The sequence below is a fragment of the Rhamphochromis sp. 'chilingali' genome (genome assembly GCF_963969265.1).
Source record: "Rhamphochromis sp. 'chilingali' genome assembly, chromosome: 19".
Taxonomy (NCBI): Eukaryota; Metazoa; Chordata; class Actinopteri; order Cichliformes; family Cichlidae; genus Rhamphochromis; species Rhamphochromis sp. 'chilingali'.
The window spans coordinates 17,629,879-17,651,650 of NC_137946.1; the positions used below are offsets into that span (position 1 = coordinate 17,629,879).

Below are 21,772 nucleotides of genomic sequence, written 5' to 3' on the forward strand. Positions count from 1 at the left end.
AACCCACTGGGGAGGATAGATTGAGGAGGGAAAATGTGGCATGGGGAGTGATACTGAGAAACAAAGGACAAAAAAAACAAATGAGAGAGGGGTGAGAGCAACTGCAGTATGTCACTATAATGGACACTTCAGCGTTTCCATCTTTGGTGCTCAACTGTAATTACTTGGAAGTTGCACTGAGGAGGGGGGTAATGCATGCAAAAAAATGAAAGTAAAAGCAGAAGAAGAGTAAATCTCGTCTGGATGGAGCAGAGGAGTCAGTTTGTCGCACCACTCAATATTCCATTAACATTTCAATTTGCAGGAAAAGACACAAAGAACTATGAGAGTGAAAATGGCAGATTATAACCTTTTTAAGAAAGAAAGCGAAAGACATTGTGTGTGCGTAGATGTGTGTGTGAGTGTGTCAGGGTGTGATTATTCTTCTTTTTTTATGCCTTATTGGATTTTAAGAAGCACAGATTGTGCTCAGTATTTCCATTGGGTATAAAAAACACTACTACCATTAAGAGATGAGTATTATCCTTATAGTTATTTTTCACTGGCTATCATGACAAATATGTATTTCTGCTCCTTTCCTCAGGGCAGACCTGACAAGGCCTTATATTAGAAAATACTTATATTGACAGTTCTTGATTCTGCGTGTCAGGCATATGTATTTTTCAGCCTTCTGTAAAGAAATACTTGAGTGGCAGAGGAGAATTTTTGTGCTATGCTTTATGCATTGCAGAAACTTCAGTGAATATTCAGCCTTATTCTTCGATCTGGGTTAACAAAGGAATTATTTCCACTATGCACAGTGGTTTTAATTGATTTTAATTTGTAATGCTGGGTACATCCTTCTGAATAAAATAACATTTTAGTTAACCAGTAATGACAAACAATGTTGTCTCAGTTCTTTCTACTGCAGCTCAATGTATAGAAGTAAATAAATCATTTTCAGCTTTCATGTTGTGTTGTCTGTTGAGAAAACAAAGGACACACATCAGATTAGCAGGAAGAGCAAATTGGATCTAGAATGAAATACTGTCATGACCCTGTGCCTTCTCGGCTGACTCTGTATGGCTACAAGTGTTTTTGTTGTGCTGCATCTCCCTCTCTCCCCTTCCGCGCACTGCGCTCTACCGGGGCGGAGTCATGACGGCTCCAGCCCCTGGCTCGGACACCTGCAAACAATCCTCTCACTCACTTCTTAAGGCGGCTGCTGAGAGTGCTTCCTCGCTGGATTATTGTGTAACACTCGTCAGTGTCATCACCTATCTGAGCCCTTTTCCGAGTTTCTGTCGTGCCACTACTTACCTGCTTTTCCTCTCTGTGCCAGATTTCTCGCCAGCCTGAGGACCGCCGTTCGGTGACCTAAGACCGGAGCCCGAGCTGCCTGAGCTTCAGTAGATTGTGTATATAGCCGTTCCCTTCCCGTGCCTGTGTTCCCCGGAGACCCTCTTCCTGTGGCCCCTCACTTGTATATACCCGCACCTGGTGTCTACGTGTAAATAAAATTGTGAACCTTAGTGACGGTCTGCCTCCGAGTCTCTCCTGAGCCTGACAAATAAAATGACTGTAGATGCATGCCTCTGCCCCTCTTCCTTTTCTGTCCAAACACATATAATAAATACAGGTAACAGATTAAAGGAAAAACTGCAGTAATCTGTAGTAAGGGTGTCCGGTGGCTATGCTGCTGTAGCCATTTTGCCAGACGTCCTTGGTGCCATTTCATGTAGTTTCAACCTTTATAGTAATGTGCAAAATTCTTGCGCTACCCCTTTTCATTAAGAGTGCCGTCTTGACAACCACCCTCACACTGAGCCCATTTCTGATGAGGCTCAGTCAGCAATATATTTTTTCCCTATTTCTTAAAAAGATGACTTTCAGATACTGTAGACCTGCACTAGGCCTGCCACTTGTTGTTTTGACTTCCACATGTCTAGTTTACTCTGATTTTTTGAAGGACACACTGTACAACATGTCAAGATTTCACGTTTTGGGCTAATAGTTCTTTGGGAATCACCTTGTTGAGGAGAAAACATTTTCTGCCTGTCAAGCTCTGTTATTGTTGGCAGATGGGAACAAATTATGTTTTACGACCGCTTGCCAGTAAAGTGCCTAAGGATATAATTTAAAATAGTTTCTTAATTAATTGCATATCATGTGTAAACATAAAAGTGATTAATCCCACGCGTTGAGTTCATTTTTATGATTCATAAGTTCATGTTAAGTGGCTTAACAAACAAATATAAAAACATACCTGGGAAAATGGTCAGGTAAAAATCTGAGCTCTTTGGAAGCCAAAAAATGAAAGAAAAAATGAAGACACAAGGGGCTACTACTACTGGCTAGATAGTTTAGCACAGTAATATAATTTATCACATGCCTGTATATGTAGGGAAGACTTAACTAAATGAAAGGTATCATGTGCATTATTGTTTGACCAATAAAACAGAACATAAAGTTGCTGATCAGGCTGCAGGGAGGTAAATATGTACATACATTTTCAAACCAGCAGCACAAATCAACACATTTCAAAGGTGGGCACCAAAGTGTCACTAAGTCAGTGCTCAAGCAGTTGTAACGAACTGTCACAAATGTGACAAATGGCAAAAATGATGATGCTGTAGTGAAGGAGGCCTTTGACTTTTAGGATATTAAGCACTTAGTATTGTTAGATTAAAGTATAGATTTTTCAGTTCTGGTCAAAAATGTGTTTTGCAAAGTCAACATGTGATTCTAATTAGTCCCTCATTTAATGCTTTGGCCAAATTTGGCAATATCCTTAATTACAGCTCTTAGAACATTAATAAAAGCTGCAACAATTTACTTTGTAAAACCATATCCTGTTATTTGTTCATGATTTGTTCTCTTCCATTTCACAGTCAGGAGCTAGCTTACCTGAAGTAACTCTGGCCATTATCATGCTTTTCCTGGTAATGTCACTAAGTTCATCTGCCTACTTCTCACACATCCAACACGCTTTTCTCTTTTTTCTAGTACACTAGAGGCCATGTGCTCTTCTTATGAGATAATCCTCCACCTGCATCATTTGTGAATAGTTAATATTTGGCCTCCTCTGGACATTAGTTCATTAGAATTCATAGGAATTACCTTAAGGTTGGAAGCATTAAAGGGGCCTTGTTGTAACATCTTGAAACGGTGTGAGCAAGGATAATATATGTGCAATATTACATCATAATTCAGTAGGTGATTCTATAATGTGTCTGCAAATTATCAAGTCACTAAAGCTCTCAGAAAAATCGAGTTATGAGAGCAATAACTGCCTTACTTAAGTAAATGTATTTTACCACTCATCACCGCTGATAATTGTCACATAAAACATGTGTGTGTGTGTGTGTGTGTGTGTGTGTGTGTGTGTGTGTGTGTGTGTGTGTGTGTGTGTGTGTGTGTGCGTGAGTGTGTGTGTGTGTGTGTGTGTTTGTGTGTGCGTGTTGAAGGCAGGGTAAAAGGTGCATATGGGAAGGACTGACCATCACTGGGATCCAAGATCTCAACTGTTGCCATGACGGGGAACTCTATCACTCCCATCACCGGCTCCGATAATAAAATTTGAAAGGTTTCTGCCTGCTCGTACTTCCCATCATTCAGTATCCGAACACGCCACGTGGCTCTGGTCTGTCCCGGGTTGAACTGAATTTGCCGCTGGGACCTGCCCTTGAAGTCCTCCTCCTTCTTTGCGCTGCCGTCCTGGGTGCCAATCCCTGAGAGGTGAAGGCGGTGATGGGCATGAAAGAAGGAATAGACAAGAAAAGCAAAAAAGATGAGTTAAAAAAAAAACCAAAGGAGCGGAGACAAAGAAAATGACAATGAAAGGATGACAGGCGGGAGAGAGAAACAGATGACAAACAGATTAGATATTCACACCCTTTAATGTTGTTCAGAGAGGTGAGAAAAAGAGTGCTTTGCTTCTATTTTTTTTCTCCACTGATCACTACAGTGCCTCAATGTGTGAAATGAATTTGTGACTGAAGGATTTAAATAAGCATATTTTAGCTTACTGAGATGGATTAGCTACCATAGTTGTTAGGTACGCATACATGAATGGGTATATGTGTGTGTGTGCGTCACGACCCTTTCCCTTCAAATGCCGCTCACTTCGTCTATCGAACGTCTTTCATGTGAATCCACTTTGCAGCAATCCATCAGACATTCATGCTTGTTGATACATTTCATAAAATGAGGAAAGCTTGCTGGTACCAATGGGGTTACACATTAAACAAAAAGGAATCCAGGTGGCACAGGCCATAAAATAAAGCCTTACATTTGGAAATATGCTGCTCAGATTCCTTCCTCTATATTCATAGAGGAAGGAGTCTGAGAACAAGGTGTGCATAGCCAGGCTGATGAATGTGTTTGTACATAAAAGGATTTGTTTTCTTTTTCAGATACCCCCCCCCCTCCCCACCACACACACACACACACACACACACACACACACACACACACACACACACACACACACACACACACACACACACACACAAAAAGAGACAAACGTATGCAGATGGGCCTGAATCCATTCAATCATACGCACAACGAGATCGGAGAGGCGAGTATTGTATGCAAAATCTGAGCTGAAAATAAACACACATGCCGGAATGAAAAGTTGCACAGTCACAGTCTTTACCATGCCTGCGAGGACCTTCAGACATTATAATTATTTGCAAAAGCTCTAATATTGCTGTACATGATTTTGGAGTTTCTTCTATATTTTTTTCTCAGTCCACCAAATGCTTCTCTTTGGGCAAAGTGCTTTGGATGATGTTCAACAATAACAAAATCAAGTGAAGCACACTCACGGTCAAACCCTGCCGAACTGTAGCCGGCAACGCATTTAGGGTAACATCTGCTGTTGCTGCGTTTTTGTCAACAGCCCCACAAGTATCACTCGGCCTTTACGTTTCCTGTTTTTTTTCTCTCTTTTTCTGTTTTTTTCTCAACAGGAAAAGCCAAAGATGCTTCTATTGCTCGGTGCAGCTAAACTATCGCAACATAGAAAATCAATTTCTCTGGGGGTGTTGAAAGCCTTTCCGGAAAATCTAAGACATGCCTAGCGGAAGTGCTGTCAGGAGAAGTCTTGGATCCCTTTTTCTTACTTGCAGTGCTATCATCTTAAGCTGGGTGTGTGTCTAAGTGAGAGCTGGCTGGTGCAAACCGGAATCCAGATGTGAATTCAAATATCATTATTGTTACAAAACTACTGCTAAATAACGGCATTGTTGGATAGACTATCAAAGCTGGTTTCATTTGCTATCAAGCTTAATGTCCTGTTCCAGTTTCTTCACTTGAGTTTAAAGTTAAATAAAGCACAAATGCTCGGTTGATTGATTTCCTTAAAGCACAGTGGAAATCCCATCAGCTTTTACAATCTTAAACAAGACATGACGTCTGTCAGCATGGTGACCTTTCCCATAATGAGTGCTAGTAGTCATTAATCTATTATTTTGTGATTACCACTGGCGATAGATCCACCTCGTGATTCTGTCTAGCAATCTGTGTGTGTGTCGTCACGGCAAAATGTGGTCCTGGAGACATCAACTGAAGTGTGAACTACTACAAAGACAGTCTGAGTAGTTTGACAAGTGCTTTTGTCTGACTGTCACTATGGTGAGCAGCTTTACTGAAAACACCAGGCTCAAAATGTAACGTTCAAAATTCAGTCATGAAGCTCCGCAGGTGTCTAGTAGTTGGGATCAAAATCAAGGCCAAGTCTGAAGATGAGTGTGATCTGAGCGCTCGCTGAAGACTCGCAGGGCTGAAACATCAACATGCTAATGACTGTCCGTCCTGGTATTTTGCCACTGCAAGATGGTCACTATTATTCATCATTACACAGAACTTATGGGTCAGACCATATCTGACATGCTGAAACACAGACTTACACACCCACGCAGAAACACAAAGTGAAAACAATACTCTTGCAGTTGGTAATGAATGCAGCGATGGCAGTCTTTGCATTATTAAAAGCAAGAGTAGGACTGAAATCGGTTTTGCAGGTACTTTTATGTGCTGTTTAATGTTCTGCAACCAAGCAGCTAATTAGCTATCAAGCTTTCAAAATGAAGTTACCCAAGCACTAGTTAATGTTTATAAGGTTGTTGTTCAGAGTCTGTGGGTCTTGTGTTATGCAGCAGGGTGATTATTTTCTCACTTTGACTGTCTCTGCTGCATAGAAAGTTGATAATGGTGTTCTGTCAAGTGAAATCAAAATAATAGTGGGCAGAGTCATTAAAGTAAAAAGAATACGTTTCTTTCTTGCGTTTGAATGGGATTACAGGGCAATTAATTTAGAGGAAATGGGCAATGATGAAGCAACACATTGAACTAGACCCTAATGTATAAAATTATTGTCCATTAGTACTATTTAAGTAAAAAGAAATGTGCATTTTCCATTTGTAGTTGAGTTGTATTTGTATTTGGGAGCATGGCTCTGTTCTGGGACTTTCTCATCTTTCCATGTGCAGACATGGAAAGCCTGAAGCAGATCAGGGGAGGTCTGAAACAGCACAAAAACAAAGAAAGGGTGAGTTGTAAAGTGTCTTGTTGGGGGACGCAACAGCAGTAGACCAGCTGAAACAACCTAAATAATATGGACAGAGTGTCAAATGTATAAACTAAATGCAAAGAATAGTATCAGGTGAGCCATCAGCTAATTTGGGACTTAACTTTGTGGTGACAATGTCTCTCAGCAGTAGTATTATGTCAACCAAACTGGGGATTAGTTTCAAGAAAGCTCGTTCACAAATCTTTCATTTATGCTCTACCATATTCATTATGCAAAAAACTTTGTTTTGAATGTTTGAAATGGCTACAAACAAGTTCAAAAACAAGAACCCGTCTGCATTAACCTTACTGAAATATTCAGACAGTCTTTACTGTCTATTTACAGTAAAATAATTTCCATTGCTCCCAGAAACTTCAGCTAAAAGCCAAACAAGGGTTATTACTGGTCAGAAGAAATGGGGTCACTTTGTAATGATTAAAAGAGAAAAGAAAATAATAACATACATCAGGGAAGACATGTTGGTGGGAAAAGAAACGTGAGGTGGGAAAGGTGTTGATGGGAATTTGTGACCAAATGCTGAGGGAGAACTAAAGCCTTCAAGCCCTCCCACTCCTGTGCAGTGTGAGTGATTAGACCATACACTGGGTTGACATGTTTTTGTAATGTTGTTGCAAATGTAGAGAGAGAGAGAGAGAGAGAGAGAGAGAGAGAGAGAGAGAGAGAGAGAGAGAGAGAGATTGATTTTCAGTGTGTTATGATTATGTATGCTTTATGCGAGTTCTTTAGAGTTACATTCTAAAAATCTCATTTGGAGGCCAAGAAACATGTTAGCAATACAGACTACATGAAGAATTTTTTAAAAGTTGCTTCAGCATTGATTCATGCGCGTTGTAAATTTAAAAATAAATCTGCGAGACTCTTAAAGGTCTGTAGACGATTCAGAGCAGCAGCCTCGCTCTAGGCAGCTTCTCTGTCAAGAATGCAACACATGTATCTGTTCCGAGCACAGAACAAATGATGGTGCATTTTGATAAAGAGGAGATGACAGTCAGTGCTGTTGTCTGATATGGAAATACTGTATCAGGACTTGTTGTCATTTGCATTGAGACGAACGTATGCAAAGAATCCTAAACGAGACAGCAAACTTCATCAATAACAAGGAAAACTATCGCGCAATGCAAACACACTGAATGGCCATCATTTCAAGAAACACAAGATTAGAACTTTAAAGAAGGGAAGTATGTTTGCTCATAGCTGAGTATTTCTATCTGATCTTCCTATTCTGATGATTTGTAGATCCACATCACATAAAACATCTGTACACCATGGCGTGCCTACTGGAGAGAGGAAGGGCTGTCCTTAAAAGGGTGGTGTCTCACTACACCACCCTCGATGGACTCCCTGGAGGGAAGAGGCACACAATTCCCGAGGTTGCGCTGGGGTTTCTTCTCCACTGGAGGATACATATCCTCTCGAGTGTTTTTGATCTCCATCGCACTGTTGCTTAGAGCCAGAGCGCCTTGTGTTTGTGTCTCCACAACAAGTACAGACTCGCAGATCCAAAGAGTTGCTTGCAAACACAAACACATCTTCTTTTTCTAGCTGCAAACTTTCCTTGTGTTTATTCACTGTTGTAGTTTCTTTAGCTTCTGAGTAACCTCAGCATGGCTCATTGAAACATGCACAATTCAAAAAAAAAAAAAAAAGCATGATGATTGCATATTCATTATACTAGACTCATTTCACACTGAGGCAGCAAAGGTGGAGACTTGCGCAAAAAAGATGGAGGGGTCCAACAGATTCTTTTCTCTCCTGGTGAAATGCAATTATCTCTTCATCCCTTCTGCTTGGCAACAAAAATGAGGTTGGAATATGTCCCACAGGAGATAATATATCTTAACCTGGCAAAAGTACACCTCGTTAACAATTCATCTCTCAGGGCAAGGACAGACCAGAGAAGGACAGTGCTGAAATAAAAAAAAAGTCTTCAAAGGATGAGCTTTGACTTATGCAATAAGTAAAAAAAAAGAAGAATGAGAATTCAATTCCATCTTGTGTCCCTATGGGGTCCCTCATATTGCTCATACAGCAAGGAAGACAGGAAGCGAGAAGGAAATGGAAAAAGTCGAGGAAAAGAGAAGGCAAAGAAAGGAAATGAAAGGAAGGGAAGGAAAGATGTACAGGAGATGTGGATCTGAGAATGGAAGGTTATGTGGAGGGAAAGTGCGAGAAGGTGCAAAAGCAAGTGGAGAAACAGAGCTGAACCAGCATATGCATCGAAATGTGTAACAACCAAACAAAGGATACAACAGAAGAGGAAGGCAGAGTGGGAATAAGCAGCCAATGAGCACAGCATTGGACAGATATACGACTCATATTTCCACCCAATATACTGTCCAAAATTTGGAGTGAGACTGAAGGGGAAAAAGGTAGGTATAACACAAATAAGGGAACTTATAGAAAAGAAACAGTTGATGTCAAACACCGAAGGCTAGACTATTAGTCAGTAACGGCGCAAGAAAAGGAGAGATGGTGCCTTTGATGAGTAAAAGGAGGTTAGAAGCAAAAGGACGTCTCTACCGTAAAATGAGGTGAGGAGAGATTACGGATAAAAGGGAAAGAATGTGAGACGAGCTAAGTGGCCCGACGTCACTGGGACGGACGCTTTGGCAGAAGGAAGACAGCGACGGGACTTAATTAGCGGGATTTAGGCTGCACGTTTATATGTTTGGTCGAGAGTGGAATTTTATTGTTTTCATAAGAAATGAGAAAGCAAGGTGAAAGCTTAAAAAGTAAAAGAAGAGGATATGAGGATAGAATTCGGTCTAATCCGCATGGCCTTGTCCAGCCCTGTTCTGCCTGAGCTGTGCTTTGCGGGAGCATCTTTGAACCCTGATCTTATCTCTGTGTTCCTCCTTCACTGATCCTCTCTACCTGAACATCCTGTTGTGATGGACCATGTGTAACAACTCTCCTCCACTGTTGCCTGGCACCACACCAGCTTTCATCAGCTAATCCTTGCAACAGCAGCAGCAAGCTTCTGGCAGCATCATCGGGCAGCTTTCTCTCTGCCTTTCAATCCTTGACACAATCCTCATCAAATCCAATGCAATTTTTCCAACTATTTCCACATACGTTATTTACTTTTAACATTTCTTTTTAGAGCTGTAACAGTTTCATGATGGGATCCATGAGTCTGTCAGTAGAATTAATAAAAATATTATTTTCAGATGTAAATGTTTTGCTGCATTTTCTTTCTGTTTTATAATAACACTATAGTAGCTATTAAAGTCATGCACCTCACCTCAGTCCAGCTCGTGTTTCCCAAGGCCGGACCAAAACCGCAGAACAAGCAAGAAATGAAAAAATAGCTGTTCTCCTTGTATTTGTGTAAAAGACTTTAGACACTGGCTGCCACTTATTACGAGTCTACTGAAAGCTAGCAAAACTTTAATGCCAGCTGCCATACGTGTCTTTCATTTCATCATCAAGGTTTCCCTCTTCTGCTGGATCTGAGCTTTGTCCATCAAAACGGGTCTCGTAACGAGCCCTCCTGAATTTCACTCAGAATTCTGTCCATTTATTTCTTTTATAACTGCAAATGCAACAACACTCATGTGTTAATATTTTGCAATGAAAATAAAAAGCGAAAAAGCTCATAAGTTTGTACCATTCTAACAAACCTGAAAGTCAATATTCGCTATGATCGCCTTTATTCTTCAACGCCACCTGCACTCTCTTAGGCAAACTTTGTTGTAATTTCTTTAAGTAATCTTCAGGGACAGTTTTCCAGGTTTCTTAAAGGACATTCAAGGTTCTTCTTTGAATGTTGGTGAGGTCAGGCCATGACTGATGAGTGTTTCATTGTGGTTTTCTTCTTGGTCCAGGTATGCTTTTACTGCTCTCCCCGTGTGTTTGGGATCAATGTCAGGCTGAAAATTGAAGCCACTGCCAATCACATGCTTTCCTTCAGAAGTCTGATGCTACTTTTCTGTTCATAATTCTATCAGTTTAGACAAGAACCCCAACACCACTGGCTGAAATGGATGCAGCAAACCATGGCAGAGCCTCCATGGTGTTTTACAGAACGCTACAGACTATCATTGTTGTCTCTCTCCTGACCTCCTCAGTACATACTGACAAAGACTTGAAACAGAAATTTTAAATTTGGGATCATCACTCCATCAGAGCTGTTAGCACTGATTTTTAGTCTAGTTCTTGTGTAATATCTGTTTTAATTCTTTAAGAATGGCTTCTTGACAGCCACTCTTCCACTGAGACCATTTCTGCTGAGACTTCAGCAAAAAGCACCTGGATCACGTCGAGGGTAGGATACATCTCACATGTACTGTGTCGGGTTTTGCTGGATTTTTTTTCCATCTGTCTTAAGGACATGACTTTCAGATACTGATGATCTGCTATAGATATTTTTTAGGCTTGCCCTTTTTCTTTGTTCTCCATTTGTTTGGTTTCTTCCAATTTTGAAATATGAAAAGGTCTCAGCTAATAGCTCTTTACCTGCCAAACTGTGTTATCTTTGGCATTTTTCATAAATAACCTAAAGACAGGAACAAATGATTTGCTTTGCCAACAGGCTGCTAGTAAAGAAAGTGCCGAAAGATACAATTTGAATTGGTTGCTTGCTAAGTTGACAGTTATGTGCAGGCACGACACTGGCCCTTGTGACTGTTTTATATATCTCACTGCAGTTTTTACATTTTTGCAATAGAAATTAATTCGTTTTAAATACTAAACATAACTATAAATAAATACATGTCTGTGTAACAGACATGTATTTAACAACAACAACAAAGCAACATCCCTTAGTTGACAGTTACCAATAACAAGGGGAAAATGAAGAAACCTATGAAGAAAAACATGTTGGTTATTTTTTTTACATTGATCACTGTTGCTCTAGACTTCACCATATTTTATTATTAGTGCCTAAACAGTGCCACAAAGGCCACATTAAAACAAATAGACTGAAATTTGAACACTCCATGTGTATTTGCACTTAGAGTGATTTAGGTTGGTGCTGTGGAGGAACGGTGCACTTATTCTCTTAAGACTAACGGCACTTTCAGCTGCCATCTTATTCCTCAAGGGATCACCAGAGCAGATGGATCTGCATCTTCTGATTTGGCTCAGATTTTATACACAGGATGCCCTTTCTGATGCAAGATGCTCATTTATCCAGGCTTGGGAACAGCAGTTGAAATTTGCTTGTTAATGGCCCCCAGAGGCAGGGTTTATGTCACTCTCAAATCACTATTGGTTAACATGTTCACACATAAGGTGAACATGTTACCCACTACACTGGGGTACAACTCCGATGCTCTTAAGACTACAATAAACATTTCTTTCTTCTTGATGTTGCCTTCCTCTAAAATGTACTAACCATGTAAGTGCACATGAATAACACATTCATGCATAGCGGCACGTCAGCATGCCATGTTAGACATTCCTTTTAAAATGCTGGCTTGAAAGTCGATGTGTGCGTGTGTGTGTGCGTGTGTGTGTGTGTGTACTATGTGAGTGTGGTCAGAGATAACCAGGTGCTCACACACCAACTGTGCAAAGAGATGAGTCTGAACGCAAGCTTTCATGTGTGCCCAAGAGATACACTTAAAACCTTCCCAAGAGGAATCAAATATACACACCAGCACACAAACACACACACACACACACACACACACACACACACACACACACACACACACACACACACACACACACACACACGCACACACACACACACACACACACACACACAGGTAGATGAGTCTTAAAGCTAACATTAACCGCTACACTGTGATGCTAACACCTGACCCCGCGATTAACAGAATAATGATGAGAGGTGAGAGAGTAAAAGCTGCTTACAGCTGCTACTTCTCGCAGGGCAAACGAGCTGAAGCATAACAAAGTACTAAAAGGGCCGTTCAGGGACAACATCATCACCATCCTTTTAAACTTGAAACCTCCACAAACAGTCAGACATAAGCACAAAAACATGCTGGGCTGTTCTTTCCAACACAAAATCACCTCCGTCTGTTGGTCATAAGGCTTATTAAGAACTCAGGCAGTGATGTTTGTGCGACTGGCTGGATTTAAGATTTGACTGACACACACCAGCATGTTCTCCGCCCACACTGTGTTATGTACATGGATGAGTGTCACAGGCAGCATGATGCCTCCTTTATTTCAAATCCGATGATTCACTTACTGTATTGTCAACATTCAAAAGAGGGGACAAAATGTGACTTTGTCACTGCTGCCATTGTTTTCAGTTCCACCTGTTTGTTTGTCTCTTAGCAGGATTACATAAATACGACCAGGCTGATTTTCCTGAAAGTTGGGGGAAAGTCAGAGCACGGGTAAAAGAGGATTACAATAAAATTCTGGTGTCTGTGGCCTACACACACCATAGCACCACCAATGAGTGGGGTACCTTTATAAATACAGATTGTAAACCAGAACAATTTTCACGTCAGTGTTGGATTTCATGGCTCAAACCAGAATCAGAAGACATCATTTTCCATATTGGATTTTATCTGTATTAGAAATTATGAAAGAAAAAAAAATTTGTGCAATTCTCAAAAAATGTATCTTTAGCTCAAAGCTTGCAAATATTACCTTATAGATTTTTCAAAAGTATTTCTCTCTTACAGCCCATTGATAAAGCTGGCAATCAAATAATTAAAATCATGTATTATATAGACAGGGTGTAGGCTCTGGGTCAAAAAATTGATGCCAATGGAATGACTTACACATGATCTTTTCTTTGTGAAAGTAGGGCGTAACTTTGGCTGGAAAAAGAAGTACATTGTATAAAAATCTGTGTGTACTCCTATCACTTGTCCTCAGTCTGGATGAATGGTGAGAGTTGTAACATCTATGTTTCTATGATCTGTAGCGTGAGTAGAGAGCAGGTCGAGGAGAGCCTGGAGAGGTGGAGATGTGAACTGGAGAAAAGAGGAATGACAGTAAAAGAAAAGGAACACAGGTGTAGCAGTAAATCTGCAAGGAGCAGAGTGTAAATACCTGGGATCATCCATACAAAACAAAGGGCAATGACAAGAGAGGAGAAGAAGAGAGTGCAGAGAGGGTGGAGATGAGTGTCAGCGGTGATTTGTGACAGATGGATTGCAGCAGGAGTGAAAGGGAAAATTTACAAGATGATAGTGAGACCTGCTATGATGTATGATAAGACAGCAGGTGGCAGAGCTGAAGATGTTAAGATTTTCCTTGGGAGCGACCAAGATTGAAAAGATCAGAAATGAGCACATCAGAAGAACAACTGAGGTGAGCAGTTTGGGGACAAAGTTGGACAGGCAAGGTTGAAATGATTTGGACATGTGCAGAGGAGGGATAGCGGATATACTGGACAAAGGATGTCGAATATGGAGCTGCCAGGGGGGCGGAACAAAGACAAAACACCACAGGGGCGATTTATGGATGTATTGAAAGGGAATATGCACAGGGTTGGTGTTATAGAGGAGGATGCTCAGAACAGGGTGAGATGGAGGCAGACGATCTGCTGTGGCGACCCCTAAAGGGAACGGCATCGACCGGAAGGCTTGCTTAATTTATGACCTCAGTAAAGATATTCCCAGTGACTTTATGGTCTTAATTGCTTGACTCAAGTCAAAATATCATTTTGTGAATTACTGTCCCATAAAGAATAAAGGCTTCAAACCAGGATTTTACAAAGCAATAAGCCAGGTCACAGTGCTTTGTTTTATATTCAGGTATTCGGGCACCTGCATGGACACAGGATTCAGTTTCACAGACGTTACACTGTAGCAACCGAGCACCATCAACAAGCAAAAATGCACTTTTTTCAAATAACTGAGTGTTTTTGACTCCAATAAATATTCCAAATCATTTTTCTTTTGCATCGACTTAATGTCGTCTTAATCAATTCCCTGCTCTTTCCTTTATTTTGCAGCTCAGAGTGCTGACTCATCAAACCTGCCAGCAGCTTGACAGTGATCGACTGAAGCATATAGGCCTGCTTTCCACTTCCTCTACTGTTTTCAGTTGCGCTATGCACTACAAAAAACCCCCCAGAAGAAAACAACACAAGTGGTCTATAATAGAGTGCAACTAGCATGCCATGAGTGATACCCAACTCTGCTTTTGGATGATTGCGGGAGATGGGGATCAGGGGCATGGGGAGCAACCACCTGCACGCAGATGCATCTTTATTTGGAGCGCAGAGTGTCAGAGTGGTGCTGTGGTTAGCAAGGCAGAAAACTTGCTCAGGCAATGGGAGACATGCAAACTACACACAGAAAGGTCCCCGCTGATTAGAAAGCTGTTTATATGAGGCACTGCTAACCAATGCACCACTGTCTATTCAAAACAACATTCTGATAAAATAAAATGACAGTTTATTGATGTGAATAAATAAAATAACATGTTTATTTTTATTGTATACATATAATGTTATTAATAATTTGCTTCTTCAGTTAGCTAGATAAGTGATTAAGACATAACAAAATAAATAATAAACTCATTCAAAAGACTGAAGTCCACAAGCCGAGCAAACAGACATTTGTCAAATAGCTAACAATGACCGTGGCATTAAAACTGCAGGGGACGGTCGGCCATAGTCGCCAGACAGAGTGAAGTCCAAAAGTCAGAAGAGAAAAACATATAAATATTCATTCACATCTACAGCTTTGTATTACTTAGAGACAAGGTGATAATGGGGTGAGATTTCTCTTGATATGAATGATAATGACCTAAGCATGTAACAGGAACTTAATGTACAACCTCAGTAAAAGCCATAAAACTGTCAGTGTTTTCTTTGCAAATGTTGCCATAGCCATCTGGTCAGTGCATTTTTTATTGCCTTTTGACATGCACGTGTTTTAATATTTATTTCATGTCCTTTCTTAACCGTCTGGGACAAATACAGCAAATGAAAAATTATGGGTTGCATTACACCGGTTTCCTGTATGCGCCATTAAAGACAAAAAAAAAAGAAAAAAGAAAAGAGTTACATCTCTGTACATAGCAAAGCACCGACCTTGCAACCATCTCAGCTTCCTAAATCTAATAAAACTTTTTTTTTTGCAAACTAAATTGGCTTGAAGCCAGAAAATATTACTCTGACTTTGAGGACAAATCTGGTCAAAATGTGCGTTAAAAGGAAATTCTGCAATAGATTTTTAGCTTCAATAGCATTTTCATTTTGCGTGAATGTGTGAGCTTTTGTTAAAAAAAATTTTGTTGCAGAAACAGGAATGTGTAGCTATGAAAAGCCTGGCATTTCAAAAGACACTGTAAAGCACTGAAATTTTAATTGAATTCTACGGAAAAAAGACAGTAAGAGAATATGAATTTGACATCAAAACTAACAGGCCATGCTGGAAGTACTGTAAAGTTGTACTCTTTGCTTTTACTAAATGGTTGCCAGCATGCAAGCATGTGCTGTGGAATGCAAAGCCAGAGCACCACCAAATTATTACAGATCATCTCTATGGGGGATGATCTGAAAGGTTTTCAACAGTTGTTTAGAATTTGCTTGCATGCTAAAGTCTCAACCTCTGCATTTGACGAGAGATCAAGGACTTTGATAAGTTGGCTATGAATATAATATAAAAAATTGAAGCAATCCACCGGACATTATTGTTCAATGCCATCCCTTGAAGACAAAATGCTAGACGATAGAACATATGTCCTCTGATCAGAAAGGGAGACTAAACAGACTCACCAACGAAAGACGTCTCCCCCAGGTATCCTCTTCGTCTGAGCACCACGTCCAGAAATTTCTCCTCCTCATCCACCACATAGTACTCTTTCTCCAAAGAAATCCAGGCCCAATCCAGACGAAACTGCTGTCCTTTCAACTTGTTCCCACCTGAAAAAACCCCAAAACAACATAAAAACACTCCTGACTGTAAACTGTAATATTTTATTAATAGTTTCTCACTTATTAGAAGTTTAGCCATTGATTGAATTCTGTCCCTTCAACAACTCGTACAGTTTTTCTAAATATGGGAGTATTACGGTATTGTGTATGTGCTGAGGTGGATCTGGACCTGTTTATTTCTCTGACATAAAGACTACATGCTGCATTCATTTTCATTTTGCAAAAACTAGAAACTAGAAAACTATGATTGGAAATTCTGCCACCCGTGGGGGTAATTACCGTAAAACTGAACGAAGACTAAGGGTTTTAATTATTTTTCAACGCACAGTCCAAATGTTCACAACACATCTGCTGCAGATTTATGAAAAAGAATCGGCACAATTTTATACCAGGCAATCTTCTTCTTTTTTTTAATGTGCCCTATAATTATATTTCAGCTTTCCTTTGGTGAACTGCTTTTTTCTCTATCTTCTCTATCATCTTGATGATTCAAGCACACCAGCTAACCAGTGTTATGAAAGAAAAGTTTGTTGAACAAATGGATGTATTAGTGCTAGGTTAATAGAGCACTCAATAGCTGCCACTTCAACAAGTAGGCCAGGAGGATGATGCTTTGTGGAGCTGATTTGCCCATCTAGTGCTTGCAAAAGTGGATTGGAAAAGGTAGAGGAGGGTCGATTTTCTTTTTTTTACTTTTGTGTAGAAATGAACAATACCTAACTCTGCATGCCATTCCTGGAAATTATGCCTGAGTGGGTGTTATAGTGGTAGAAGATAATGTAGAAGTGAAGAACTGTTTATGGAACCGTTATTTGTAGACCGTCAGAAAGGAAATCTCATTTAGCTCCTCTGACGACAATTTGCACAGCTGTTTGTTCTTCCAAGTCATTTATGCAGCTTACATTCAGAAGCAGAATTGCTGTTGAAAGCACACAAATCATAGCAATTTACCTCCATCATCACAGAGGCATCCCAGTGCCTCTGGGGGAAAAAAAAGAAAAGTCAGTTGACTCTTTAAAACTGTAAAGTATATTTACTTAAGAGTATAATCAAGACTGGAAAAGATATCGAAAATTTGTACTTCTACTGTGAATTCAGGTTCTGCTCATGATCAGCAGAGGTGAAAAGTTAAGTACTTTCCAGCATGGCACAGACACATACGCACAACATGCTGAGGTGAGGAGACAGCTAATCAGAGTTCATGCATCCTCAAAAAAGCCTGTAGGCCAAGTTCAAGCTTCATTTAGCAGGTGCAAATCCAAAATTGCACACATGCGCATCTCTTCGATTTTAACTCCACTGCAGCCTGCAACCTTGACTTTCATCCCGGCTCTCTGTTAGTAAATGCAGCATAAGCCTTCTGAAGTCGTAGTTGTGTGTGTGTGTGTGTGTGTGTGTGTGTGTGTGTGTGTGTGTGTGTGTGTGTGTGTGTGTGTGTGTGTATGTCTGTATGTGTGTGCATGTTTGTGCATGTGTGACCTCTCACACTGGGAGAATATCTGTGGACAGACAATAGCGATCTGAGTCAGTAGGCTTCAGACTGTCTCATTCCTCCAGCCTTTTGGAGGGATAAAAGACCTCTCACATATGCTGACCGTACAAAAAAAAAGCAGCTTTGAAATCATCCTCAATAGAGCTAAATTCGCTTTGCAGCGTCTTTCAAAGGCTTTCCAAACAGAAACTAAGCAGAAGCTTTTTTTTCTTCACCAATTAGGGCTTCTAGTTCCAGAGCAATAAATTTTGAGGATCACGTTGCTCTGAGAAATCTGAAGATAAAACTTTGATACTTACAGTTCTGATGCTGCATTGTGATGTAGGATCTATTTCATGGCACAATCACTGACTGCCTTACTGCTGTGTGTTTCCTCCTTTCCACTCTATTTTCTAAGATTTGTTATCCAGTTTACCAGCACACTGCTACACATGATGTGAACTACTGTATCTCATTTGGGTCCTTGTAGCTTGACTCAACTTGGATAACTTAGATAATGTTGCATAATTAAAGCGCCACCTATACTTCTATATATTATTACTGAATCAAGTTACTACACATAATCTGAAAGGGTTGTTTGAAGCGTCGAGCTGTGGAACTTACTGCCAACTCTGCCTCTGCAGGGTCTTAAAAGGGCTATTCAGTGTTTTGGTTTTATGCCCTGAAAAAACTGTTTGGTTCAGTCTCAATGCTTTCATTAACCCCACTGTCAGGTGGAACAAACAGCCCTCTTTAGAAAAAGAAACACAAAAAAACAAACTCCAGTATACCCACTGCATGCTACTCGAAAAGCACTAAAAAGGAAAAATGCCAAGGAGTTACAACTTACAGAGTTATAACAGAGCAACCTGATTAAATTACTGTGTAATTGCAACTGTAAGCTGCTATAGTTGCAAAGAAAAAAATGCATAAATACATAAATTAGGTACATAAATTGTTAAACAGAAAAGCAAATCTACACTAACATTCCCAGTACTGACTGGAGACAGATAAAAAATAAATTGGCTGTTGGACAGAGTTGAGAAATGAAATAATAAATATTGGAATACATTTGGCTAATGCAGGTAATATCATGTCAAAACAGTAAAAGTGCCTTTTTAAAAAATAGTCTTTTCAAAGCATGCATAAATCTCATAGTAACCAAAATCTCAGTTTTTCCCCTTCAATGTTCTCCTTTTAATGATATTTAGATCTTTACCACCAGAGGAAACCCTATTTGAAGCTAAGGCATCAAAACAACTGTACCTTCACACAGGCCTGAGTATCAGCTTTGTTCTTGAATATACTTCAGGGACCAGCCTAAATTCTCACACTTTGGGCTTAGGGAGGTTTTCATGTCACAAAACTTGAGGCTATGCAAAGTCAAGAGATGTTAGCGTTAAAGTCAAAGTGGAGTTTAAAGCAGTTTTTGATTTTGTAAAGCTGAATCTCATTAACTCCTGAATCTGACTGAGCCAAAGCTCTCAGATTCAGCTAGTGAGCTATCTGAAGTGAGAGTTAAGCGAAAGGAATATATCAGCAATACTGCAATAAAAGTAGATTAGGTTTTAGAAAATGCTGCTAAGGCAAAGGGTTTCTTTTTTAAATTTATTGATAATAAATGACTATTAATATTGATAATAGTCACTAACCCCCACTATAACAACTTTATTGACATATTCAAAGTCTTCCTCCTATTTTACACAGTGTGTTGCTATGCTGGGTATGATGGAAAAACACATTTACAGTATTTTTAAATTTTCTAGAATTTTTACAGTTTGTGTTTTCCAAATGTTCTATGAAGTTTTAATAAAGGGAATGATTTGCTCAGTTAGTGCTTACAGTGAGTCTTAAATTAAAGTGTCACACAATATCCGGGCAGTAGGGACACTCTGACACTCATTTAAGGAAGAAAAACTCAGATGCTATCACTTCATTCATCACCTGGTTATCATAATATTGGAGACATCCACAGATCTACCTGAGCGAGATAGAGGTCCCGATCATGCAACACATAGCTACACTTAAAGCCATATTTTGAGAAGCAATGATCCTCCAATGTACCTTTGTTCGCGATTTGCAGGCAGGAAGGTAGCACTATTGGTTCCTACTCTAAGATGTTATCATGGCCTTAGCAAAGCATTAGGCAAATTGTATGCTATAACTGCCTTTAGTGTGTGTTTAGCCTTAGTTTCCAATGTTTGTACAACAGTAGTGAGAGTCTGGCAGTAAAGAGCCAGACTGGTTGCTGGGTGTGGGTCTCCGCCAGGACTGCTGCTTCTGACCGATTCTGTTCTCATCTCTGGTTTTCACAGATGATGTGGTTCTGTTGGCTTCATCAAGCCATGATCTCCAGCTTGTTCTGGGGCTATTTGCAGCCAAGTGTGAAGAGGCTGGGATGAGAATCAGCACCTCCAAGTTTGAGGCCATGGCTCTCAGCTGGAAAGGAGTGGAGTGTACACACTGGATTCAGAATGAGTCGCTGCCCCGAGTGGAGAAGTTTAAGCATATGGGTGTTTGTTCAAAAGTGAAGGGAGAGGGCAGCATCAGATTGACAGAGCCATGGTAGTGGTGTGGAAGCTGTACTGATCTGCTGTAGTGAAGAAAACACTGAGCATGAAGGTAAATCTGTTGATTTACTGGCAGATCTGCGTTCCTACCCTCGCCTTTGGTCAGGAGCTATCTATAGTGACTGTAAGAATAAGATCACAGGTGCAAGTGCCAGAAACAAGTTTCCTCAGAAGAGTGTGCTCAGCCTTAGAGATCGAGTAAGGAACTCAGTCATTTGGGAGGAGTTCAGACTAAAATTGCTACTTCTCCAGATGAAAACGAGCCAGCTGAGGTAGTTTGGGCATCTGGCCAGGATGCCTCCTGGGCACCTCCTAGTGAAGTGTTTTGGGCATGTAATGGAGGCTCCGGGGAAGACCCAGAACATGCTGCAGAGATTACATCTCTGGACAGCTGGTTGTGTGTATAATTTTATAGTGGGGTTAAAGTGACCACAAATGATGTGTACTTGAAATGAATGAAAACTAAGTCATAACAGATCTAAAGATGCTGAAAAAGCTCTAAAATAATTTTGGAATAATAGCTCAAAGTTGCATTCAATAAAACTATAGATTTTCATTTTACAAAATATGCAAATTAACAGTAACTTTTGTTTCTTTTGATGGAATTAATTGTGTAACTGACAAAGCTTTGAGATTGCTACTAGTATTATTATTATTGCTATTTGTCTATGCAATAAATTATTCCCCATTCAATGTTCAATGTCAGTAGTATGAGGGTTAATTTTGGGTTATTAATTTTTTAAATATTTTTTAAATACAACATACTGATTTATTTATATTTAAATGTATTTAAATTGTGTAATTATTGGCTGTTGCTTCTAAGCTGTGGCAATATGTTAGAAATATGCAAAATTAAAACAGCTCTGGTTTATTGTCTTACTATAATACTATTTGCCTGCAAACTCTTCTTACATGATCAGGAATTTAACCACCAACATTTGCACACAGCTACAACTGCAGGTTCTAATCTACCTAGCAACCACATAATAATTTATTACATTATATTATATTATAACAATTTGCCCATTTGAAGCATTTATGATATTAAAATGATCAAAAGCAGATTATCATTTTATTTCAGTCAACTCATTTAAGTGCAGAAAACTTGAACTAGGCATGATATATCATGATGTCACCATGTTGCCTAGCAACCACTACCAACAGGTTAAAGTCACAAACAATAAGTATAAAATGCAGATGCACTAGTACACTACTACCACTTTAACAATAATAATGGATTGCATTTATATAGCGCTTTTCGGGGCCCTCAAAGCCACTATTCATTCACTCTCACATTCACACACTGGTGGAGGTGAGCTGCAGTTGTATCCACAGCT

At 39.9% G+C, this 21,772-nt stretch overlaps 1 protein-coding gene across 1 annotated transcript in view; it reads right to left on the reverse strand.

The window, feature by feature from the left end:
- frem2a (FRAS1 related extracellular matrix 2a) overlaps positions 1 to 21,772 on the reverse strand; it is an 82,175-nt gene that overhangs the window by 33,398 nt on the left and 27,005 nt on the right. The window contains exons 3-4 of the mRNA XM_080866230.1: positions 16,236 to 16,382; positions 3,480 to 3,710 (exon numbers count right to left, since the gene is read on the reverse strand). Coding sequence (XP_080722356.1) covers positions 3,480 to 3,710; positions 16,236 to 16,382 — 378 coding nt within the window. The remainder of the gene's footprint in view (positions 1 to 3,479; positions 3,711 to 16,235; positions 16,383 to 21,772) is intronic.